Source organism: Chenopodium album, chromosome 3 (genome assembly GCF_948465745.1).
Source record: "Chenopodium album chromosome 3, dcCheAlbu1.1, whole genome shotgun sequence".
Classification (NCBI taxonomy): domain Eukaryota; kingdom Viridiplantae; phylum Streptophyta; class Magnoliopsida; order Caryophyllales; family Amaranthaceae; genus Chenopodium; species Chenopodium album.
The window spans coordinates 7,399,716-7,427,437 of NC_137836.1; the positions used below are offsets into that span (position 1 = coordinate 7,399,716).

A 27,722-nucleotide genomic window follows, 5' to 3' on the forward strand; every position below is an offset into this window, starting at 1 on the left:
GTACTTGATTTCCGGCGCAATCGCAAGTCGGATTGAATTGTACTCACTGCCTTCTTCTTCTTTGATGCCCACTTAGCATCCTCCATGTTAGTGGGCTTCTCTTCTTCAAGAGCATCATCAAGACCTTGTTGCACCAACAAGTCTTCAACCGAACTTTTCCACACTTGAAAGTTCATTTTTCCATCAAACAAAGGAATTGAAAACTTTGACAAATCACCCATTTTTCAATACCTAAGTTTACCACAACTTTCCTACACCTTCTCTACCTCAAAGAATGTGTCTTTGGCCTTCAAATCGCCCCCGAAACAACCTCCGCTCTGATACCAATTTGTTAGGAAATTCGAGACCGAAAACAAGCAATAATAATCAACAATGCCAAAGAACAATAAAAACAACACAAGCAATTTATGGGTAACTTTGTTACCCTTCTCAAAGACAATCTCACTATTGAATTTGAGCTACAAAACCACAATTACAAACACTCTTAATGAGCTCACAAACTCTCTAGTATTTGTACTCACAAGCTACTAACAACTACTCACTCTCTTATGTTTTCACTCAAAACCTTAGAGTAAGTATCTCACAATTCTCAGCTCCCACTCCTACTTTTGCTATTTATACAAGTAGTATGCTAAAAGTTATATAACACACTACCAAACTTAGCTTATTCTACAAGCCAACTACAAAGTGTACAAAGCACACTACCACAAAAGCAACCAAGTCAACACTTGGCTTACTCAATACACTACTAATTGCTTGTCTTATTCTACAAGCTATCCTACTAGTGTTAGTAGTGAGTCTTGAACACAACATACATTAAACAAGATAGTATATATGTAAACAAAAAAATCATACAATTACATGTAGATATGAAAAGTGTTGAGATGTGTGATTATACACCGAACCTAAAGATCAATGAAATTATATTTTGTATTTCCATACAAAAACTACTACTATCATGATTGTTGTAAAATGATGGATTTAAACCTTAAATAGACCTTGAAATGTCTAGGGATTGGTGGATTATTGCCCCAAATTGAAGGATTTGATCACCAACAAAAAAAACTAGATTGCTCTAATACCAATATAAAATAACCAATATTAATCTAGTAAAGAATTTCTTGCATCCAATTATGTTTCACCTCTTTTGAAAGTTGAAGATTTTAATGCCATAGGCAAATACAAAGAAGAAGAGGATGACCCATAAAAGATGTGCTACAACCACAGTATGCAAGAAATCAAAGTCATAACCTAAAAATTGTTGAAGTAAAATGTTTAAGGGTACAGTAGTACTAACGCCTGGTATTTCAATGGGAGAGCTTTTATCACCAACTTGAGAAGTAACTAGTCCATACATTGTCCATGAAACAGGGGAAACCCAATAGTACCACCTCCACCAGGCTGGGATTTGCTGTAAAACAATGACATAATTTTATTGACATTATTAGAGATCAGTGGCGGAGCCAGAAATTTTAAATCGGGGGGACGGATGAACATTACATAGTTTGACAAAAAATATTCGGAAAAAAAAAAACACCAATACTTAAATACACAGAATGTTCAATAATTAATGTGTACAACTCAAAAAATCCACAATACAGAGTACTTAATAAAAATTCAACATTATATATCAACTTTTCCTCCAAAAATAATCGCTTATGAGTTTGGAATGTTTAATAAATTCGAACATTAAATAATATAGGTTATTAAATGCAATAGTCATAATGTATAATTTTGTATGACAAACTTAATTTAGTGGGTTTTGTTCATGCAATATCATAATTAAAATTATTATTTAAATATATATACTTAGTATATATTAATTAAAAAAATTGAAAGGAATACTTCTTAATTAAACATTATAAAGAAAAAAAGTGAATGGAAAATACTCCACTAAAGTTCAATGACAATAGTAATTTAGGGGTTCCGTTCATGCAATGTTACAATTACACTTATGTAAATAAATTAGTATTGGTTGATAAATAAAATGGAAGGATTCTTCTAAAAAAAAATGGAAATATTACAACAACAAGGTTCGAACTTTGGTATTTTGTAAAGAATTCAACTCCACTCACCACCACACCATCCACTTTGTATCCTAAATTATTCCACACAATAATATATATATAGCTGCTTGTTTTTTTTTTGGGAAGTGGGGGGACAGCTGTCCCCCCTTGTACCCCTAGAGATTATTGATAAGATAAAACATTAAATCCATTCTATATAATTTTATAGATTGATATTTATTTTTTTTCATTATTATTTCCTAAACATCAATGTTTTATATTAACTAATACGAAGTACATGATTGAAAATACTACCTCCGTCAATTATTATGTGCAACTTAAAAAAAAAAAATTATCTCACAAATAATACCCCAAAGTTGTACATAATAATTAATAATAGAGCTATAGTAAGTGGGAAGTATTATTAAGACAACCTAGGTCATATGGAGTGCTAATTTGCACACCAATGAAAACACCAATGTTTCTTGCATAAGTCCTTACGGAGTTAAGAGGGTCATCACGTACCGGTTTAGGAAGGAAAAAACCAGCAAAAAGATTCCAAAAGGTAGCAAAGAACGTCATGAAAATGGAAGCAAATTCGTGGCGCGGCGTTAACGAGACAAGCATCATTCCAAACATTGTATGATATGCGAAGCAGAAAAATATGAAATAGTAGAAGTAGAAGAATTTAACAATCTTCCACTCAAATCCGATCATGGAGTATAGCAGAATTGCGTAAATAAAATTTATAATTGTTAGGTAGATAGCCTCAATAGCCAACTGCAAAAAAATTTCATGCATATGTTATAAAGAAAAATGAACATACTACCTCCGTTACAGGTTCTGTGCAACGATTTGACATAAAGCAGAGAGGGAAAATGTCTAACCGTTGCACAACATAACCTGTAACGGAGGTAGTAATAATATAACAAGATTACGAACAATATATCTATGATTATTGATTAAGGCAATGAAAATTGATATGATTTGAAGTTATATAATTACCTGTGCCAATGCAAATGGTAAAGTTGAATACATTCTTGCAGCCCTTTCGCGATAAAAGACTGTTCTCTCACTAGCAAAAATTGCTTGGACACTCAAAGCATTACTTGGTCCCAGAAAAACAATAGAAGAATACATTACCCCTAGAAAATTCATCAAGTCTTGTAGCTTTGCTCTGTTCACAAAATTTCACTTTGTAAATCTTCTACTTAATTTCATTATCACGGTACAATTGCATGATTAATTATATAATTAATACAGGCGCCAAAATAGGATACTCCCTTTGTTAACATATAAATTGTGTGGTTATTTCTTTAAGCATAAAGGTATTAAACTTATCATTTTCCCATATATATATACTACGTATATGTTAGAGTATAAAACATATTTATGGGCCTCAATCATTAGTTTAAGCTTTTGGTTGAGATGGTCCATTAACATGGTATCGGAGCCTGCGAATAAAGTATAATAGTTGGGAGTAGAGAAAATCTAGAGCAGGTAATAAAATACGGAGGAGTCAGTAGCTATAGGTGTTTGGGCGATAAAAAATGATGATGTTGGTGATAAACAAGCATTCTTTAAAAAGAAATTAAAGTCTACAAAGATAAAACTTACAATTTCTCTCCTTTATTCCAGAATATAAGTCCAAGGAAAGCACCCATGAATATCGACATGAATAATCGAACACCGGTGTATGAAGGATTCTGCCAGTAAGATCTATATTGTTTCCAAAAGCATGCTTTAAACTGGACAAGAAATGGTTGAGAGTATTCGGTTTCAAAGAAGAGATCCTTAGAATCTTGGTGTGGAGTACTAAGTTCCTTAATTATTTCTTGATTCCTTCTGAAAAAATGTATCCAAAAAGCATTACTTAATAACTGTTAGGAAGCACATCAAAAACTAAGGTATAACACTTCAGGAAGAGTTATGTGTACTTGTAAAGTTCGGAATTGGCATAAATCTGTGCAAAATCCACATTCATTCGAGATTCTTCTTTTGTACTAGTAATATCAAGCACCCATGTAGCAGGATTGTAACCATCCTTAATTTTCGAAACTCCAGGAATAGCCTGGATTGTACGAGACCAAATTCTATAAGCGCAATCCTCATCATTCATCAATTATACTACATACCTCTGTTACATATTAGTTGCAACTTTGTGGCATTATTTATGAGACATAAAAAATTTCAAAGTTGCAAATAATACATAACGGAGGTCGTATATAGCTAATGAAAATCTGATACTCGTACTTAAACAAGAGTGATCACATACTTCAAAGTATTCAATAAGTTTATAGGAGTTGTCACCAAGGGGTCCAGCATAAATAATTTGTCCTCCTCTTTTCATCAATAGAAGCTGTAATTTACCAAACAATTAAGGAATGTATGATTCTTTCATAATATAAATTCTTTCTAAGAAAGTTTGGTTAAGAAGTATGTACCTCGTCGAAAGCCTCAAAGATGTCTATACTCGGCTGATGAATCGTACAAACAATAGTTCTTCCGGTGTTCTTGATATTTTTCATAGTGCGCATGACAATTGCAGCAGCTCTAGCATCAAGGCCTGATGTTGGTTCATCCATGAATATAATGGACGGGTTAGCAACTAGCTCTACAGCTATGGTCAATCTCTTCCTTTGTTCAATCGAAAGACCATTTATCCCTGGTAGGCCAACTATGGCATCTTTTAATGGTTCGAGTTCAATCAATATCATAACTTCTTCAATAAACCTCTGTTAATTCACAAAAAAATATTATAACATATGTAAATACTAAATAGTATAGAACTGAACCCGTATGCAAAGAGTTTTGCCTATTAAAAACGTTACATACCATTCGCGTGTTGTAATTGATGTTTGGTGGTAGACGAAGCCAAGCAGAATATAGAAGAGACTCATAGATAGTGAGATGTGGTGAATGGATGTCGATTTGTTCACAATAACCACATATTCTTGCAAATGTATCTTGGTTTTTGGGGTAGCCAGATATGCTAATGCTACCTTTGATGTAACCTCTAGTCTTTTTTCCTGCTAGTACATCCATCAATGTGGTCTTCCCGGCACTAGTTACACCTACTAGTGCCGTCAATATTCCCGGCCGAAAAGAACCACTTACATCTTGTAGTAATTGCAACCGATCTCCTTTATAACCTAAAGATTTCAGTTCCTAACACAATTAAGAAAAGTTTTACAAATTATGTTACCATGTGAAATAAATCTATCACTAAATTTCTTATATACTGCTCCCTCTGGTTTTTTTTATTTGCATCATTTTCCTTTTTTGTGTGTTTTTTTTAAATGCATTACTAACTTTATTTTATATTTTATCATTTCTCTCTCTTACTTTAAACCTCATTCAACTTATTTTATCATTTCTCATGCTTACATGACCCCCACTAAAACATATATCCTCTCTCACATACTTTCTCTCTTATGGTCTCCATTTTACTTTTACTATAATAATTTATTCACCCACTCATAATATTATACTATGTAAAAGAAAGTATTAACTTGATAATAATTTACGAGTAAAAATTAGAGAGAAGTGATATACAGATGGAGTATCCACATAGTAATTGATGTGGTTGAAAGCTATTGAAAGAGGTTGAAAAGGCAACACCGTTCTTGTTTTAGTATACTGTGATTGATTTAGATCATCCGTCGTTCTAGCTTCATCGTGATCTTGCACTAAGCTTTTTGAGTGACCAAAAGCTACAACAACATAACAAAGCTTTATATGAGCTATCATTGATTAATACTTTATTTGAAATTTATCAATCAAAAGAGTAACTAAGATGAGGACCGGAATTCATACGATTTAAGTATGTCAATGCCACAACATATAATAGGTTGGAGAATAAAGAAAACCCCATTAAAGCTCCAATGCTTATCCAAAACCAATATGCATGTTTAAAAAGGCCTCTTGATGCAAGGACGACTTTACCAATGCTTGTATCGGGTAGGCTAGAATCTCCTGTAGGCTACAACATTAGAAACTTTCATTATTCGCGATTCATGTAACATTTATACAATAGCAGATGTAGGTATCAAATTAAAATTTGAACTTGAAAACAAAAGTAGGGCAAAGGTATGTTACGATATTCCATCTTTTGTCAAGAAATTCGTTGATAACTAGAGCATGTTGTCCGTACATCATAGGAGAAAGGTAGTAAGCCCATGTCAACCAGTGACTTAAATCATCTATAGGAAGCCGTAAAGATAAGTAAGAACAACTAACAATGCTGAAAAAATCATGAATGAAATATGTTAGAAACATACCTTTTGCGATAATAAAACCGCTGAGCACAAAAATTATTAGCAGTAGAATCATACAAATTGTGGTAGCAATCACAATGGTTCTCCCGATTGCACTAATGGAGCGAAAGAACGACAAAGCCATTTGATGAATAGAGAAGTAAGCAAGCCATTGGCAAAAAAACCTGAGATTAAAATATGCAAATTTAACATCATCTCTTTGAAATTTAAGGACAAAGTTAGTAAGATATGTTCATTAATACAACCAAAACATGAAAATAGGAAACATTAGTCGATAATTACTGTCACTTTTGTTATTATTTAACATGTTTAATATAAGAATAACTTTATAAAATTACAAAACTTAAAATTAAAAGATGGTAATGATACCAAGCAAGTAGGTTTGTCATACCTAGTGGCTCCCGGGGCATAACCAATTGTATAATAAGTAAGAGTAGTCCATAATGCCGATTCAAAAAATGACACAAGAATACGAAGGACCCAAATTGGTAGAGCATAAGCCCATGAGGGATAGAATAAGGAATCTCTTTGCTTGTAGAAAATCGGGAGCCCTATAACAGCTAGTGTAGTTTCCGCCATTCCATTTAGCACAAAGTTTGACATACTCAAAAATATAACTCTCAAGTACTTTTCTCCATCTAACACTTTCACATGATGCATTGTTGTCCTATAAAAGGCGGTCATAGTAGCCATTGACAAAATTATTACGTGCACACTCTTGAAGATGTAAAGAAAAGAATTCCGCCTCATTAGTAACCATTCCCTTGAGAAACATGCCCTAAGTAGTTCTATGTTTGAGATTCTATCATTTTCTTTTACCAAAGCTAAAGGGTGAGTTTTTTCTCTATGATAAGGAACTGTTAGTTCTAACGCGAGCTTTGTGCCAACTTCAAAAGATTGAAAAGCCTCAACAAATTCAGGAACGGATACATATTTATATCTTTGGTCCTTGAACCAATATTGTCTTTGATCCTTTTTAGAAGTCACTTCTTGTAGAAAACTTGCTACTTCTTTCCTCTTAGGGCACTTGAATCCAACATTTTCAAAGAAGTCTAGGACATGGTCACGCGGACCTTGGTACACAATTTGACCATCCGAGATGAGAATAATATCGTCGAAGAGTTCATATACTTCAGGGGTAGGTTGCAACAAAGACATAATTGTTGTCATGTCCATTATATGAACAATTTCACTTATGTACTTGCATATTTGATACGTAGTTGAGCTATCCAACCCGTTTGAAATTTCATCCATTAGAAGAACTTTTGCAGGTCCGGCTAACATTTCACCTACATACATGAATCAAAACCATACATACATTATAAGGAATAATTGTTTAACACTATATACATTCAAACTTCTCTTTATTAATAAAAGAAGTTTTACCAATAGTGAGACGCTTTTTTTCACCTCCTGAAATACCTCTTCTCGTATCATCACCCACTATAGTATTAGCACATGCATCCAAACCAAGCATCTATCAAAGCCATGTAATATAAAGTTATACATCTCAATTACTAATCTAGAATATACAAATTTGTAAACAAAATGTTAATTAAATTGTCATTGATCACAAACCTTGAGTAGATATTGAGTGATGAGGCTTGTTTCGTGGCCTACCAGAGCCATTCCCTTCATGAATGCATCAAGTTCGGGATCTGGATTGATTCCTTCTTCTTGTTCTCGTTTCATGAGTTCCTTAAGTAGCTCATACTTAGCCCCAACTCCTAAGCATTGCCCTGAAAAGTCTAGTGTTTCTCGTACTGTCATCGCTCCATGGTGAAGATCATGTTGACTAACATATGAGCACGTCTTCTTCGGAACAAATTCATTTAGCTGATGGCCACAATATGTTATCTTCCCATTCACCTATTTGATTAAAAATCCAAAACATTTCAAAAGTAGGAAGGGAGGAAGAGAAATAAAATAAGTTAATTTCATATGACTTAAAAATTGTCATGGATAGAATATGACTTAAAAATATGACTTAGGGCCTATTCTCTTCAGATTATTTTTAGTTCAGTTTAATTCAGTTCAATTCTTAATTTCCTTCTCACATAGAATATTCAACTCAGCTTAATTCAGTCAATCAGAACAGGCCCTTAAACATTTCATGGCCACAATATGTTATATATCTTCCCTTTCACCTATTAGAGTTCGGTATTGCGGTAAATTTTTATTTTTTGGTATTTTGTTTTTCAGAATCGTCAAATCATATGATATATGTCATATAATAAGTCAAAAAATGGTAAAATTATTCAAATCATGATAATTTTAAAAATAACAACAGAAAAATAGAATAATTTTTTCTAATATAAATATACAATAATTGGAAATTAAAAAAGATGAAAAACTTTTGAACATTTTTTACTCTTATAATGTCAAAATTGTGTAGTATTAATTTACTTGGTAACATATATTCTAGAAAATGTATGGAGTATATAAACTGAACCAAGACTTTAACCATCAGTTTAATAAGCATTTGGTTGAAATGGTCATTTAAAAAGAATTAATGAGTAGGTAAAAAAATACCTTTAGATCACTACAATCAAGCTTTCCTGCAAGAGCAAGTAACAGAGTTGTTTTTCCTGAACTCCGAGGACCCAAAAGCAATGTCATCCTAACAATTAACAAATCAAAACATAAATTATAGTGACAATATATTTAATCTTTCACTCTCCCCGTCTCTTTTAGTTGCTTTTTGTTATGACTTGGCATAGTCTTTTAGAATTACCTGCCTTTAACTGTCAATACTTTCAATAATTTTTTAACAAATTATGTACACATTAAGACAAATTTAATAATATCACAAAACTTTATACCACGTATTTAGTCAAATCAAGAACATCAACAATAAAAGACAACTAGTTTTAGGTCCGGGCGATGCCCCAGGTTATTTTCTGTATACAAAAAATTCTATTAAATTAAAGTGAAATCTATTGGTGGTTTTATAATTTAAAAAACCATTTGTTTTTTTTTTCAAAAAAAATATTATTGAACAATATCAAAATTCATTATAAAGTACGAAGTATGTATTAACCTAACTTTTTTTTTTTTTTTTTTTTTTTTGACGGGAGTAACCTAACTTTTATACTTCATATCAGTTTGTTTTATTTGTTAAAGGAATTTGTATCTACCATTATAAATTTCTTCACAGTAAACTCATGTTGTGGCTTTGAAATTATTATGTATTCTTGTGTTACATATTTTTAATACGTAGTACATATAACATATATGAATTATGGATGAGTAAACGAAAGAATAATATTATATTGAAATCAATTATATATATATATATATATAATATATATATATATATATATAATATATATGTTCAATTAAAAATTAGAATTTATGAACATAATTTTTTTTGTGAGGAAACATTGATGATCGGTTTTAATATGACATGAGTCACATGATCCCACATCATTTATTAAGTCATGACAACACGTGGCATGATTATAATTCTTGCCATGGGTTTTAATATATATATATATATATATATATATATATATATATATATATATATATATATATATATATATATATTTCATATATAGTTTTGTTTTCTTTTTATTAATTTAATTAAGGATTTTTTTTGTAAGAAACTACCTAATAAAGCCTAAATTTTGTAAGAATAACCTTATAATAAAAATGTTGTAAAAAAGTATTTAATAAAAGATAAAATGTTGTAAGATACTACCTTTGACCAAAATTCCACTGTTGACTTAATTTTACGACATTGATTCAACTTAAAACACGCCCGAAACCACCGTGAGGGTTAGCTTTCAAGGTGGTAAGGTTATTTCCGGGGTGGTTAGAGGATATTCCGAGTTGATGAGGGTAGATTAGGGCTTCGAGATGGTGATTTTTGGGGTTTGAGGTGGTGGTTTTAGGGTTGAAAGGTGATTTAGATGTGTAGAGACAATTTCAAGCAAGTTGTGTTAATTTTGGGAATAAAAGTGGTGGTTTTGGGAGTGTTTTGAAGTCAATCAAAGGTGAAATTCTAGTATCGGTAGTATTTTACAATATTTTACCTTTCTTAAGTAGGTTTTTTACAACATTTTATCTTTATTAGGTAGTTTATTACAACATTTATTTTATTAGGTAGTTTCTTACAAAATATGGGTTTTATTAGGTAGTTTTTGACAAAAAAAAAAAAAAAAACCCCTTAGTTAATCAATCTATAACTTTTATATGTGGCTGGTCACATGGTGTACCTAGTCTTCATGGGGTTACTCGGATAATATTATAGAAGTTACTTGAATTTGTTACGGTTATAAGGATTATTCTGTAAGTGTTGTAGGAGTTACTGTATCATTTAAAGATTACTCGATTATTATAAGGGGTTATTCCGTTACCATTATAGAGGTTTCAAATTATCAACAAGTGGCATATATATATATATATACATATATATAAAATAACTCCGAATCATCAATGTATAAGAAATACTCTTTTGTTATCCTAATGGACCCAATCTAGTAGTTATTGTACAAATGCAGCAATCAAGGTAGATCAAGCACAAATCATTTTCATTAATAAATAATAATGACTTTTCCAAACTCACCACGGTTTACGTAGAATGTGCACTACCGACAATTCTTTCAAAACTTAACTAGTAACTCTGACTATGCAGGATTATAAAGTTACGGGGCCGGTTAGTTGATACTTCAATTTACAAAATAATACCTCCGGTTCAAATTAGTCGCAACTTTGGGGTATTATTTGTGAGATATAAAATATTCCAAAGTTGCAAATAATTTGTACCGGAGGTAGTATATGTTAAATTGCTTATAGTCTATAATAGATATTACGGAGTATTATCTTTTTTATTGGAATGATATACCTTTGTTTGCGTAGTAGTATGTCAAGATCACACTCAAAGTTTAGTAACTATAAAAATATAATGTAATGTAGGCAAATAGTCCAAAATTTTGTACCGAGTAATAATTAACAATTAAAAAATGATTAGAATTGTTGTAGTATAATTATAAAATATGTATTAATTAATCTAGTTTACTTGGGCCTCTTTTTTTTACATTTGTTAAAAAAAATAAAAAAAAATAAAAAAAAAAAAAAAGAATCTAGCTTACAGCCTAGCAAGAGTTTTTTTTTTTTTTTTTTTTTTTTTTTTAATGATGATATTGAGGATCAAACTCCGTGTCAAGGGGTGTGAAAGTTTAAATCTGAAGGAAAAACACCACTATGCCAAACACTACACATTCATTAAATTGTGAAATGTTTAGTTTATATCCAAAATCTTGTAGGGGCCAAGAGTAAATTTCTAACCCACAAAGTTGGGTCGCGGGGGGCCGGGCCTCCACCAGCCCCCTCGGTGACTTCGCCCTTGATTATTTGTATAGTTTGTGTGTTTAGTAGTTCAAGCATTGCCTCGGATGTCACTTTTATTTTTACATTACATATATTTATTCTAATTTACTTAATATATGAAAGGATATATAATATTATGTGAAATTTGAAATATTAATAAAAGATGATTGAGATGCTAAATGTATTACCTATATGTATTGGCGGTTATAGATTCGAATCTTGTTCAAAGCACACATATTTTATTTTGTTAAATGATGTGACTAGCTAGCTTACGTGGTGCGTATACTTTATATGGTGATGTGACATTGTGACATAGCACACATACTTTGAAGAGTGTCATGTAGCACCGTTCCTTTAAAAGAAACGTCTTTTAATATATAGATTTTCCTTGTGCTTCTTAATAACACTGTCGTGTTATTATCAACTTAATGTACGTGTCAACACATGCATTACATGCATATCAGGGTTAATGTTAATGGAATTAAATTTAGTACTTGCAAGTATATTCAATATTGTACGAAATAATGCATATTGCGTAAACTATTTTCTTTTCAATCTTTTTCAAATGAGCATCTTTTCCAATAGTATTTTCCCTTTCATTTATTCTAGCAAATTACCAATAACCTAAGAACCTGATCATAATCATACATCGTGCAAAAAAATTGATACTGTAATGTAAAGTATCAAGATCATCAAATTAAACATATATAATAATACTACGTATATTCATTTGGACATATATAATCATCAAATTAAACATATATAATCTAAACTAGATTGTCCTTAATTAAATGTGATTTGAAATGACAAAACTTAAGCGTTACCACAGAAGGTTTGTGATGAATTAGTTGATATATTTTACCTGGAGGGTCTAATAATGCCACTAATATTTCGAACTATCCTGTTCTTCTTCTTCTTTGCCGAGGAAAGGCAAACCATCCCAAAAAAAATCTGCCGTCACGGAACACTAATTATATAAGAAGAAAAGTTCAATTTTATATAAAAACTAAAAGACAACTAATGCGCGTGTACAATCTAATATATATATATATAAAGGGGAGTTTTTTCCCGAGTTTTTAGAGAGGCACGTAGGATCTAATTTTCTCACCGCGCCATGTAGGATTATAAATCTTAGTAGTAGCCAATTAAATAAGAGATTATTAATTTCTTTTAGAATTAAATAATTTAAATGACATGTAAGCAAAATTGGCGGATGAGATTTTTAAGTTTAAATTAATTATATATTATATATTATCTTTTAATATTAGGAATTTTATCTAAATGTATAACAAATTTTAGGCTCATAAATACAAAAAAAAAAAAAAAAAAAAAAAAAAAAAAAAAAAAAAAATTTAAAAAAATCAAACAAACTGTGCATCGCACGGGCTTCATCTAGTAACTAATATTCGGGGACTTCTTTTTATTTGACCTTATGTCATAATAATTTTTGCAACATTAATGAGAGAATATATGTAAATAAATAATTTTAGGAATATAAAATATCCACATACTATTCTTAACCGTTTTTTTTTTTTAAAAAAAAAAACAAAAAAAAAATGCAATTAACATTATTGAGGACAAACATGTATATAAATATTTTAGATATTATAATTATCCTAATACGAATTCATAAGAGTTATCTCAAATTTTTAAAAAGTTAAAAATGCAACATATTCTGTATTCTGTATTAGTTATCTCAATTCAGTTCAGTTCAACTCCTAATTTCCTTCTCTTATAAAATATTCAGTTCAGTTCAGTCAATGAGAACATGCCCGAAGACTACTCTAAGGCTTGTTCTCATTGACTGAACTCAGCTGAACTGAACTGAACTGAAATGAACTGAACTGAACGGAACTGAATTGAACTGAACTAAACTGAAATGAAATGAATATTTTATAAGAGAAGGAAATTAGGAGCTGAACTGAATTGAACTGAACTGAACTGAGCTGAACTGAACTGAACTAAACTGAACTGAATTTCAACGTAAGAGAATAGGCCCTAACATTTTGTCATTTACAATTTTTTTTAATTTTTTATTTTAACATTAATTCTTAGACTCCAATATATTGATTCTAGATTAAGTTAGAAAAATGTTACATAACATAAAAGTTTACCTCAGCAAAGTTGAAAGTTGCATTAAGCAAGGTGGGTAAAGCCCTACTTCCGATATGTACATCACCTTCCACTGATAAATGCTCATATCTCACTTCAATTTTTGGCAAGTCCACCCCAACTCTGTATATGTTCATGTATTCAATATTTCATACATCTATTAATAATAATACGAAAAAAGGAAAAGGCATTAAGATTTTAATTTAGAATCAATGGGAAACGTTTTTTTTTTTTTTTTTTTTTTTTTTTGAAACAAAGAATCAATGTGAAACTATAATAAGGTAAGTAGTTTTTTTTTTAGGCATCATCATTGCATTACATCTTTTGTACGCATGCATGGTTTTTAGTTAATTACATCATTCTCGTAATTATTGAAAGTTAACGTATATTATATATTCAATTGCAAAACTGGATACCACAAGTCCATAACAAATGCATGGATTTGAAGGAATTATGCCCAATGGTTAGCTTGTTTAAGCAATCTTCTATCAACACTAAACTATACCCTTTTTTTATTTTTTATTTTTTATTTTTTGTAAAAGGCTACTAAACTCTACCTTATTATACATTTATACATCATTTGTATTTTCTAAAGAAAGACATTTAGTATATGAGATAATGGATCAATATCTTAAATTATGTATCCTTATCTGTAAAGTTCTAATATAATGTAATTCGATGCATTATTGATTGTTTTCAGTAGACATTTTGAGAGTTGACCGTAACAAATGCATGTACATATACTAACTCCGTTAAATGTTATGTGCACAGTGCACACAACATTTAAAAGAGGTAGTATATGCTAAGGGATTGATAGATAACACTACTACAATTTATGAGAGAGAAATAATAAAGAAAAAAATGTATAATTTTACTCACTTATCAAAGCGGTCTCTAATATTCCTCAAGAGCTTCTCATGATTATCTCCATCAAGTAAATTATCAACCAATTCTTTCACTCTTATATTTTGAACACCAAGTAGTTTTTTATTCTTCACATTACTATCCTCCTCCCCTTCCTTGCATCTTAGGGAAGATTCACTCATTAGTTTAACTCTCTTATTATAGACTATTATTGTTTATTTGTTATTAAATAGTAGTTGAGGAAAGTCATCATATATATATATATATATATATATATATATATATATATATATATATATATATATATATATATATTTAATTAGTCCTGCAATCTATTATGTAGGTCCTTGCACCAAAAATAAATAAATAAATACATAAATAATCTAGCAGGTAGGTCCAAGCTGCAAGAAGGTGTGTGGATAGAATAATCAAGGGTGGAAATTTTAATTGCAACATTTTTATATACACTCTTCATTTTTAAATACTTGTTTTATTTGTTCTTGTGTGGAGTTGTAGCAGAAATTGGAAAAAGTACTAAAATATAGAGTAGTAGGGTAGGTGAAGTGGAAGATTTAAAAATTGTAAAAAAAATTCAAAAGTAGTTGATGAGAGAATTGGACGAGAGAAAATGTGAAATTAACAAAATATATCGTATGATCTATGTTGGGTCCACAAGTTGAGAGAAATAAATTAAATAATTTAAAAGCTTTTCAAAAAATAAAATGGAGTAAGTATTTAAAACGAATCAAAAATAAAAAGTAGAGCAAGTATTTACAAAATAGATGGAGTATAAATAGAGGGGTATAAGAAATACTTAGGTAGAAATTTGGTGACCGTTGAGGTCTTTAATCTTGAGGACTATTTGTATTAAATTTACAAGTTTTGCTTATACGCTTAATACTTTCTCAAATTTTTTAGAAAAACTCTGTGGCACAATTCTAAATAAATCAACAACGTTTTATCAAGGAAAAGTTTTACGGAATGGGGTGTCCACTAAAAATAATCTCACCTTTGGGTTATTTTTAAATAATTCGACCTTTATACCAATCCGCTTAAAATGGTCTCAATCAGTCATGTAACTTATTATAACAAGTTACCTGACACGTGGCGGCCTGTGATTGGTCCAAAATAATAAAAAAAAATAAATAAATACTACCTCCATTTCGAGGAAGCCCCAGTTAATCAATTTGATAAACAAAATTTGTTTTCAAATGGCAAAATGGTAAATAAAACAACATAAATACCTAGTCATCATGGCATTTTTGTAAATATATCAACAACAGTGGGACCCATATTTAATAAAAAGTTGTTGATTTATTTACAATTTTGCGATTTGATAAACAAATTTTGTTTATCATGTTGATAAACTTGAATTTTCTCATTTCTTATTATGTGCAACAAAGGAATATTTTATGCCTCACAAATAATACCTCTTTGTTGCACATAATAAGAAACGGAGGAAGTAAGTTTTTAATAAATGTTACCTTTTTGTAAAGAAAAAATAAAAAAAAAATATTAATTACTTGGAAAACAACCCCAGCCCACGCCACCCTCGCTCCCCGCCGGCCTACTGCCTGATTCCCCTGCATCGCAGCTCCCGCCATCCAGACTCTCCTCCCCCAGCGCGATGCCCCCATACCCCTCCAAAGCACCCTCGAAGCAAAGCTCCCACGAATCGGACCAAAACACCAACCCCTTTTGTAATACCCCGTATTTTCATACGTATTTTCTAATTCATTAATTAAGAATTATTTTATAAAAAGGGTATTTTAGTAAATTTATTATTTGGAGCCAAAATAATATTTGAATTTTGGCGCTAAAAGCTTTTTGAAAATTAATCAGTTTTTTTGGACAAGATATATTATCCATTTATCCTAGTTTAAAACCGGATTATTTACATATTTTGGATATTTTAATTAAAGAAAAATAATATTTTATTAATTATTTTACATGGCCAAAAATTTTCAATAATTAGCTAGGATTTTCAGATTTTTCATGTATGGAAAATCTGATTTTTCTTGATTATTTATTGGTAAATAATTGGTTTTTAGTTAATTAATTATTTATTCTATATTATTTATACAATTATTTTATTTCTTAAAAAAATCGAGCAAAATCTTCCTAAATATATTTATAGGAGTCCGAAAATTTGAGCTATGGTAAGCTCAATATTTTCGACCCTATTGAATTATTTTGGGGGAATTTAATGGGTAAAATTATATTTTTAATTATCTCTCAAAATCTCTTATTTTCCTTAATTTTAATTTTCCATTTTTTTAATATCTAATCATCATATTTTCTTGCCATTCATTCTTCTTAATTATTCCCCAAGTAATTCCAATTTCCTTAATATTTTTCATGACATACATACCTTCCATATTCAAGTATACACAATCACCTTAATCAGTGGCGGACCCACGTAGGGGCCCGGAGGGGGCACGTGCTACCCTCCAAAAAAAATTAATTTTTTTTGAGAAAAAACACGGGAAAAGGGAAGGCTTCCTCTTCTCTTTTCTCTTTCCTTTTCAAAGTTCAAACCCTAACTTCCTAACATCCCACTTCCACCCAGCCGCACTCGACCTCACTGCTGCCCCGCTTGCCCAGACGCCCAGTTCGCCGCTGCCCGCCGGACGTCGTCAGTCCGTCACATCGGTATCCTAGTTCGGAGTTCCGCACAGCCCGCACTCGGCGCTGCTTGCTGCTGCTCTTTGCCTCTTTTAGATCTGAATTTCAAAAGGTAAGTATATATTCCTAAGTAATTGTTAATTTGTTATTAATCTTTATTAATTACTAATGGCTATTTGCTAATTTTTTTTATTAAATTATTGTTATGTATAATGTATGAATCAATTAATGTTTGAGTGTTTGACGAATTCTACAGTTTTACCATTCTTATTTCTTAATTTGTTAGTTTGTTACTGTTTTAGAGTTTAGATGGGTAGTGATTGTTTATTGCTAATTGTTTGTTGCTAATTGTTTAGATGGATATTAATTATTACTTGTTAGCCTATAAGTTTGTTACTTATTGTTTACTTTAAGTGGGTAGTGATTCAATTATACTTATTTAAGTTATTTTATCTATTGAGTTGTGCAATTGTTGTTAATTTGTTGACAATTTGACATTGACTAATTAGATTAAAGTTATGTTAGTTGATGAATTATAACTTGTTTGTTGTAATTTGTAAACTTGTAAACTTTTTACAATAAAACTTGCTCTAAATCTCTAATAAAGTATATGCAATATTTTAAGAATCATGAAAAGAGCACAAGAAAGAAGTATTGCAAGCTTTTTTTCAAAAAGAACACAAAGAGAAAGTGGAGAAAATTCTTTCCCAAACCCTCCTTCTAGTCATCAAAATTCACCTCCACCACAAAATCATCCTAGCCAACAAAATTCTTCTCCCTCAACTAATTTTCCCATCTCTCAAGAACATGAAGAGGAAGTAGAGACAGAGAATGTTGCCGGCACCTCAAATCCTTGCACAAATGCTTCCACTGATCAAGCAAGAATAACATCAACTGATGTAGCAAACCCTCCTCAAGATCCGGGAAAAAGGAGAAAAATGATTGAATTTCATCCAGATGACAGGGATGTAGTTAGAAGAGAGTACATTCAAAGATCACCTTGTCAACCTGAAACCTTTGACTTTCCTTTTAGACCTTTTGGGCAAAAAAAATCATAGATTTAACCCAAAGTGGTTTGAAGATAATAGACCTTGGCTAGAGTATAGTGTTGAAAAGGATGCTGCATTTTGCTTTATTTGCTATTTGTTCAAGAGTGACAATGTCGGATCCGATGCTTTTGTTAGTGAGGGGTTCAAAAATTGGAGCAAACCTGAGGCACTAAGGAAGCATGTAGGTGGTGTTAATAGCATTCACAATCAAGCTATGGCTGCCCTTTATGATTTCCAAAATCAACAGGGTTCTATTATTTCTAACTTTTCTAAGCAAACTGAGGAGTTCACAAGGCAATACAAAATTTGCTTAGAAGCTTATGTGAAGTGTTTGAAGTGGCTTGTACTTCAAGGACTACCTGCTCGTGGCCATAATGAAAGCACAACTTCATTAAATCGGGGTAACTTTCTTGAACTTTTAAAATTTCATGCAATGGATAAAGTTGATGTCCAAAATGATGTGTTGGAAAATGCTCCTTAAAATTGTCAAATGATAGCTCCTACTATTCAAAAGCAAATGATCAATGCATGTGCTAGAGAGACAACTAAAGCAATAATTGAAGAAATAAGTGATGGTTTTTTTGCTATATTGGCTGATGAATCTGCAGATATATCGGATAAAGAACAATTAGCTCTTTGTTTGCGATATGTTGATAATAGAGGAGAAGTAAAAAAACGCTTTCTTAGCATTATGCATGTTCCTAATACTACTTCTGCCACTCTTAAAGATGATATTAAATCAATGCTAATGGAGCATTCTTTAAGTCTTTCTAATGTTCGTGGTCAAGGTTATGATGGTGCAAGTAATATGCAAGGTTCAATTAATGGACTTAAATCTTTAATCCTTCAAGAAACTAAACAAGCATATTGTGTTCATTGTTTTGCTCACCAGCTTCAATTAACTGTTATTGTCGTTGCTAAAAAGAACAATGATTGCAATTGGTTATTTGTTGATGTGCTTCCTCTACTATTGAATTTTGTTGGTGGTTCACCTTAAAGGAAATAATTACTTAGGGAAAAACAAAAGCAACGTGTTGTTGAGGCTTTTTCATTAGGTGAACTTGAAACAGGAACTGGTTTAAATCAAGAGCTTAGCTTGAAAAGACCGGGTGACACTTGATGGGGATCACACTTTAAAACAATCTTGAATGTGCTTGAATTATATCAACCTATTCTTGAGTCACTTGATGAAATTGGGAATTCTTCTATTGATAAAGCCGACCAAAACAAAGCATGTGCAATAACAAACTTGTTGATGACTTTTGATTTTGCTTTTGCTGCACATTTGATGGTGTCTATTTTTGCGATCACAAATGAGTTGAACTTGGCCTTGCAAAGGAGAGTGATCAAGATATTGTGAATGCTATGAATTTGGTTGGGGTAACTAAGAGGAGTTTGCAAAGGTTAAGAGATAATGGATGGGATGCTCACTTGAATAAAGTTACTTCATTTATGGAGAAGCATGAAATTGAGATTCCTAACATGGAGGGTTTTTATGTTCAACCGGGTAGAAGGATGTTTCGTGGTAATACACCAAAAGTGACTAATCTTCATCATTTTCGAGTTGAGGTTTTTCTTAGTGTCATTGATTTGCAATTACAAGAGATTGAAAATTGGTTTAATGAGAAAAGCCAAGAGTTACTCATATGTATGTCTTCTTTTGATCCTTCTAATCGATTTGCATAATTTGACATAGCAAAATTGATTTGACTTGCCGAGTTGTATCCTAATGAATTTTCAAGTAGTGATTTAATGTACTTTGATCATTTACATGGAAATTTCATTGTTGACATGCAAAATGATGAGAGATTTTGGAATCTAAAAAATCTCAATGAGCTATCTATGAAGCTAGTTGAGCCGAGAAAGCATCTAGATCATTCAAAGGTGTACTTGCTCTTGAAATTAGTATTGCTTCTTCCCGTGGCTACTGCAACTGTTGAAAGGGCCTTTTCCGGAATGAATCAAATCAAAAGCAAGCTACAAAATAGCATGGGAGATGGATTGTTAAATGACACTTTAGTTACTTTTTTGGAGAAAGATTTATTCTTAAATGTTAGTCTTGATGCGATTGTACATCGTTTTTCAAAATATGCAAACTCGTCGTGAACATTTGTAATATTTTTTTTCAAGTATTAGTATTGTAATGTAATTGCATACATTATTATGTACTTTTTTAATTCCCTTTTATATTAACTAATTTTCCTTAGCGCATTTTGAACTTAGTGGCATAGTGTACGTTGTCGGTTGTGCTACCCCTCCCCCAAAATCCTGGATCCGCCACTGACATTAATATCAAAACTTTCCTTAATTCTTTTACTCACTTCTCCAAGTAATCCCATAAACTCTACTTGCCATAATTTTTCCCACATTCTCTTGCCATAATTCTTGCATGAGCTAGCCTATAAATACCTCTCCATAACTCTCACATTCTTCACACCAATTCTCTTCTTTTCTTCCCCTCAATTTTACACAAATCATCCCGTTTATCTTTGAAGCCAATTTTCGGAAACTTCTGGTCAGTTTTTGGTGTATTTACATTTCACAGAAGATTGTTCCTCTCAAAAAATCCTTGAAGTTAGGCTCAAAATTCATCCAATTTGGAGTTATATCAAAGGAGCTATAGCTTCTGCAAGTTCGGCCTATTCTTTCCAAGGCAAATCCAATTCTTCTCTTTTCCTTTGTTTCTTATTTTTTCTTATTCTCTTCTCTTATTCAATTATTATTATTATTATTATTATTATTATTATTATTATTATTATTATTATTATTATTATTATTATTATTATTATTATTATTATCATTATTATTATTATTATTATTATTATTATTATTATTATTATTATTATTATTATTATTATTATTATGGGGGCTTTATAAATAATTATTATAAGTAGTTTTAATTATATAAAATCAGATATTTAATGATGTTTAAAATGTTCATGTACATATAGTTGAGGGTTTTTTAATTATTTGATAACCTTATATTGATTAAGGTTATATTTATTTGTAGGGTGTGTTCAATCAAGGTTCTTGAGGTTCTTTTTGTGTGGTTTTTTCTAGCAAGGATCAAGGTACGTTTAGGTGGCTAGATACCTTTGAAAGTGATTGGTTTGAATAACATGTTTTACATGATTTGATTGATGATTGAATTAAATTGATTTGAATTATGATTTGGAAATAAATTATGTTTGAAGGTATTGATTTTAATAAAAGTATTTAAAATGATTGATTTTTAAATCATGTTTTGAATGGTTTGGATTATTTATCGTGTTTAAATAAAGGAATTGATTTTAAAAGGTTTGTTGAATTAAATAAAAGTTTTTCAAGGAAGAGTTGTTGATTTTGAAAAGTTAATAATATGAGATTTTATTCTCAAGTATTTATTTACAAGGTTTGGTTTTAAAAGCATGTGGAATTAATTAAAAAGGATTTTGAATTATATTATTGGATATTAAAAGGATTCATTTAAAGAATTTTGAATTATATTATTATTAATTCTCTATAAGCATGTTAGTAATCCCACTATGCAGATTTGGTTTATTGATAAGGCATTGGACTTTGTATGACCGGGTCTTTCCTCAAGAATAGCCTTGTAATATAAGGAGACTAGCTTGGGGGGTGTGCACACTTGGGTGAGGAATTGGATTAAAAAGAAATGGTTCTTAATAAAGGAATTGGTTTTATTAACTATTATTTTGATATTGGAATATTGAGAATCGGTTTTGAATCATGAGTTTTGAATTTATTGGATTAATTATTGGAATTGATTTTTAAAAGCATGTTTGCAAATAAATTTAGTTTACATTATCTTGCACTTATCGTACTTAGCATAATTTGCTAATCCGTACTTCTTATTTGTTTTGGTTTGCCCTGTTTATCGTAATGGTAAGCAGTGTTGACAATTTTCAGGCGGAGTCATAAATGAGCATATGGGAGTCCCGAGATTTGCTTCACCTAGTTTAGGAATGTTGGTCTTGTATTTATTTTTGAGCCCTCATAACAATGTTACTATTTTTATAAGTATTAATAAAATAAAGTTGAGTTTCCGCTACAAGTTTTTTTGTTGAGTTAAGTATTTTGAGTAGCCTTGCGTAATCACGCGGCGTTAATACGCCCAAGTCTATCTCTACGGTATAATTATACATATTATACTAGTATTTCCGTAGAGGCAGATTTGGGGGTGTTACACCTCCCCCCCCCCCCCCCCTCGAAAACCTAGAAAACCTATCTCTCCACCCTCGAAACTCCTTCTTTGTCTCAATCTCGCCCCCTTACCCTTCTCCTGTCTCGGTTCTATCCCCTTTTTCCTTCAACTACCTCGTTTCTTAGGTCTGGGTAGGTAGGTTTTCAAATGGGCTTACCTTTAGTTGGTAGGGTTTCGAAGGTGTTTAGGGCTGGGTTGGTTAGGGTGAAGTTCCAATAATAATTAATTGGTTGGTTGTGGTGGTTAAGTGGAGATGAAAGGGGTAGGGGAAAGAGCGGTGACCGGCGCGGGGTCCAAGCTTGACAAAGGATCTGGGCGTGACTGATGGGGGCGATGGGGAGGTGGCTAGGGCCGGTGACTGGTGGTTGTTTAAAATAATTAATTCAAATAAATATTATTTAATTAAAATTAAAATTAAACTTTTTTTTGACCAATCATGTACATGGTGACACGTGTAAATTAAACTTAATTAAAAAAATTACCTACTCAGTCGGTTACAGGTCACTTAGGACCATTTTAAACGAATTGGATATAAAGGTCAGATTATTCAAAAATAACCCAAAGGTGAGATTATTTTTTACGGATGCCCTAAAGGAGAGATTATTCCGGACAATTTTTCCTTTTATTAAACTTAGGTCGCACAATTATTCATATAATCACGAAAATATTATGATGATTGGACATTTATGTCGGTTAAATTACAATTTTGTCATTTGATAATTCGGGCCGGGGTTCCCTATGCCTGAATAGCCACATAGGTTTTTTTTTTTTTTTTTTTTTTTTTTTTTTTTTTTTTTTTTTTTAAATAATTGCCACATAGGTTAGTCAAAGTATCTAAAGTCTTAAATGTCATTAATTTCTTACCATCATAACTATGGTTAATAGCGTGTTGCCGCTTTACTATTACTAAAATTAAGGTATTTAACTTAAACCTATAGATCAGAGTTAACCGTACGTTAGTGAGTGAGCACGAGTGCAAGACTATGATCGGAACAGATTAACATCTTTGTTCCCCACGTCTTCTCTCTCAAAATTGTCAAAAGAGTTCCCTCAATCTATCTATCCGGCCTCACAGACATGACCAAAGAAAAACAATGGTCATGCATGTTGCATGCATGCTCCATTGCTCCAATAATGTCTAGACTTAAGAGATTTTTTTTGAAAATATAGGAAACATATATACTCCTTTATTTTGTTTTTTATTACTTACTCCATTTTTTTATGTACCGAATTTTAGGGAAAACTAGGTTAGGTCCCGTGCTATGCACTGTTATTGACAAAAAAAATTATGTACGTGTAGGGAATAATTTCAAGACTTTAAAATCCCACTAGCTTGAACCCCACTATGATCATACACTAAAGTACGGTGGCGTCCAAAAGGGAAGAAGATAGAGTAAAAGAGTCGCCAACAAGTTTTAGGAACTTGTAAACCGTTCACGAGGTGAAGGTTACACCCCTTAACGATCCAAGAGATCGTCAACTCCATAAGGTCTAGAACCAAATAAGGGTTCGGGGATGAAGGTACAAATCCAACCTAAAAGAGATTGAACCTGCCCTAATAATAGGCCTATACTTTATTCTGATCGTATTCATGTGCGTTTTTTAATTAACATGCAATCAATAGGTTTAACCTAAACCTGTTTATCTATGTTGGTTGAATATTAATGCACAAACAAATCTATTATTGGCGATCACTTGAAATATAATCAAATTAACCCTAACAAGATTATTAATTACCTTATTAAGCGTGATTACAAGTAAAAATTCCCTTTAAACATGCATAAAGGTGTGATCAAGCCACTACGTAAAAAAATGAATTTGGCACCAGTTCAAACCCGGCCTAAGGCACCGGTTTGAACCGGTGCCTATGTGGGGGGTTCCAAAAAGGGTTATTAAAAGGCACCGGTTCGAACCGGTGCCAAAACTCGGAATTGGCACCGGTTAACCGGTGCCAAAAATGGCCAAAAAAAATAATTTTGTTGTTTTTGGCACCGGTTAACCGGTGCCAAAAATGCCAAAAAAATATAATTTATTTATTTATTTTTTTTTTGTTTTTTCCACTTAAAAATTAATTAGTCTAAAATACATAACAACATCAAAACGTAACATAAATCGATTAAAACATCATCAATATCATCGAAAATTGCAACATCAATATCATCGAAAATTTGCAAATTTGCAATACATAATCAAAAAAAAATTACAACTTATAAATACAAAAAAAAATTACAACATATAAATACAAAAAAAATTACGATATAAATTTTAAAAAAAAAATTACAATATTGTTAATAAAAAAAAAACAAAAACACCATTCATTCTTGTATCTTGCTTCTTCGATTTCATATCTGAATAACATATCTGCACCAATTATTAAAAAAAAAAAAAAAAAAAAAAAAAAAAACATTAATACAATTAAGCTTCCAAAAAAAAACCCAGAATTTAATCCCAAAAATTGAAAAAAAAAATTCAAACCCAATCTGAAAAACCAAAACCCAGAAACCCAATCTGAAAAACCAAAACGCAAAAACCCAAATCTGAAAAACCCAATTTGAAAACAACAACCCAGAAACGCAAAAACAAAAACCTAGAAACCCAATCTGAAAACAAAAATTGAAATCGAACAAAACCCTTACTATTTGGATTTTAATCGACAAAAACCCAGAAAACAAAAAAAATTGAAAGAGAAGTGAAACAAAAACCCAGAAACGCAAAAAAAATTGAAACAAAAAACCCGTTGAAACCCAGAAACGCAAAAAAATTGATACAAAAAACCCTTAATGTTGTTGTTGTTGTTGTTGTTACGGTGGTGAAACCCTTGTTGTTGCGATGGTGTTGTTGTTGTTGTTGTTGCGGTGGTGGTGTTGTTCTTGTTGCGGTGGTGTTGTTGCGGTGGTGGTGGTGTTCTTGTTGCGGTGGTGTTGTTGTTGTTGTAGAGAAAGAGAAGTGAATGGGACGGAGAGATCGAGGAGAGAGAAGGGAGAGGAGAGGAGATGAGAGAAGAGAGAATGGAGAGGAGAGAGTGAAAGAGGCAGATTGAGAGTTGAAAGAGGCGGATTGAGAGGAGAGAGTGAAAGAGGCTGCACTTTAGGGTTTTAAGGAGAGATAAGACCCGTTTTTTTTTTTTTAATAATTAAAAGGTTCGGTTCACAAAGGCACCGGTTCAAACCGGTGGCCTTTATGTTTTAGGCACCGGTTTGAAGTGAACCGGTGCCTTTTACTCTGGTTTACCTTCCCACCAATTTTGTAGCCCATTTTTGGCACCGGTTTGGACTGAACCGGTGCCAATTAAGGGGTGCCTTTTTGATATTTTCTACTAGTGAGCAAGAACAATATATAATCAAGCAACATAATAATAATCATGATAATAATAATAATCATCATAAAAATAATAATGGTAATCATGTTCATGTTAATATTAAAGCATAATAATAATAGCAAGATCCTAGGCATGATACTAACAAGATCCTAGGCATGATACTAACAAGATTAATAACAAACCCTAGCATGTCACTAAGCAATAAAAATCAAAGCTTTAACCCTAACATGATACTAGGAATATCATAATAACAATATAAACATGATCTCTACATCATAACATCAATTAAAAACCATTAAAGAACTTACTTTGATGCCTCGTACCTCTTTCTAATAACAAAATACACACGTTAGTAACTTCAAGGAAAATAATAATCAAAACAGTTAAATTAAATAATTGAAAGAGAGATTTGAGACCAAACCCTTAGAAATTAAACCTTTCACGTCTAGGGCGAAGGCAACTTCGAATATGGCTAGGTATTTCTAGATCTTGTGAATGCGGAATTTTGTATGAAAAACAAAGTTTGAAGAAGAGAAAAAGATTAAGAGAGAATAGGTGATGAATGAAATTAATTGGTGAATGATAGATGTAGATGATTGGTGAATGAAAACGGATTTTTAAATACGATATTTATAGAGAAAATCAGCCAAAAAGATAAATTAGACAAAACAGAGTCTGACGCGTTAAAAACAGAGCTGGCGCCAACCCTGGCTTGCTGGTGCCAGGCACCAGCACTAGCGCCAGGCGCCAGGCCTGGGGTTAGGCGCCAAGCCTGATACCAACGCGTTTTCGAAAATCCGATAAGTTTACCGTACTGGAGGATAAAATAATATAATTTCCTCAAAAATGCTATTTGATTTTGATTAAAACTCTGAAAAGTCAACAAAAGTCAATTTATCAATGCTAATTGAATTAGGAATGAAAAGAACATTCTAGAAGAATCTAGAAGACTAAAATCATTCCTAATTGCATTAGGAATAATAAATCATATTAGGCCCTCCCCTAGATCATTGGGCCGTACATAATGCTCAAACCGGGCCCAGTTTGGTAAATTGGTCATAACTTCCTCAATATTCATCGGAATTGGGCTTATAATATATCGTTGGAAAGGTCTTTGCAAGCCCCATCTAACTACACTACTATTGGACCCATATCATGGACCAACCAAACTGGATTGGCTGTTTTCTTAAAATAAGTTTTCAAAGACAGAGAGAAGAGAAAAGAAAAAAAAAACTATCCGCAACACTAGACTTTCCACACTTTCGCTTCATTCGATTATGATTCCACGTGAAAGGTAGTCATCACTAGGTTTGGTTTTGGGGAGACACAAATGGGTGTCTACAGTACGTATACACTTATCAGTGATCATATATTGTAATATCTCGTTTTTAGTCATTAACTTTTGTTTATATCAATTGTATCCTTGAAACGAATATTATGTTTGCCACATAAAAACTTATAGTAGAAGATTGTATTTTTTAAAAATATTTACAAAGATTATGTTTTGCTATTCTATTTTCCATATTAATTAGTTAATTGAATGTGAATATAGAAAAAAAAGGTAAATATCATTTCTATTTATATAGTAATTAAATTTTACAAATAATTTCCTTAAATAGATTTTCTATTACATATTTTTCTTAAAAAAAATACTAAGGACACACCACAAATTGACATGTGTCATTGCTGGTGTGTCTTTTAGTATATAGTTATTGATTGATTTGATAAGCTCTCCATACCTTATTGATATTGCCTTATGCGAATATTTCACGGGAATTAATATGCATAAATAACTAGTAGTAAAGGTACATTGGAAAGATAAATTTACATTGGGTACGCAAAAAAATAGAGAGAGAAAGTAATAAAAGTATATAGAAAAACAAAATTTACATGGGAAAGTTAAATTTGCGCAAATATCATTGTAAATTGGAG

At 31.6% G+C, this 27,722-nt stretch overlaps 3 protein-coding genes across 3 annotated transcripts; 2 read left to right on the plus strand and 1 right to left on the minus strand.

Annotated features, from left to right (window-relative positions):
* Positions 1-973: 973 nt before the first annotated feature.
* LOC145611190 (ABC transporter G family member 34-like) lies at positions 974-14,828 on the minus strand. The gene is made up of 19 exons (XM_081666484.1): positions 14,609-14,828; positions 13,732-13,852; positions 12,480-12,568; positions 8,816-8,903; positions 7,862-8,152; positions 7,670-7,760; positions 6,675-7,572; positions 6,287-6,447; positions 6,105-6,208; positions 5,823-5,988; positions 5,562-5,719; positions 4,842-5,174; positions 4,451-4,741; positions 4,282-4,365; positions 3,944-4,077; positions 3,624-3,851; positions 3,012-3,183; positions 2,532-2,786; positions 974-1,411 (listed from the first exon to the last, which is right to left on the minus strand). Exons 1-19 carry the CDS (start codon positions 14,773-14,775, stop codon positions 1,139-1,141), a joined length of 4,104 nt encoding a protein of 1,367 aa, XP_081522610.1. The 5' UTR covers positions 14,776-14,828; the 3' UTR covers positions 974-1,138.
* Positions 14,829-18,757: 3,929 nt separating this feature from the next.
* On the plus strand, positions 18,758-19,264 carry LOC145624790 (uncharacterized). Its single transcript, XM_081677877.1, has one exon. It carries the CDS (start codon positions 18,758-18,760, stop codon positions 19,262-19,264), a length of 507 nt encoding a protein of 168 aa, XP_081534003.1.
* A 755-nt stretch (positions 19,265-20,019) lies between these two features.
* Positions 20,020-20,373, plus strand: LOC145624791 (uncharacterized). The gene has a single exon (XM_081677878.1). It carries the CDS (start codon positions 20,020-20,022, stop codon positions 20,371-20,373), a length of 354 nt encoding a protein of 117 aa, XP_081534004.1.
* Positions 20,374-27,722: the final 7,349 nt, after the last annotated feature.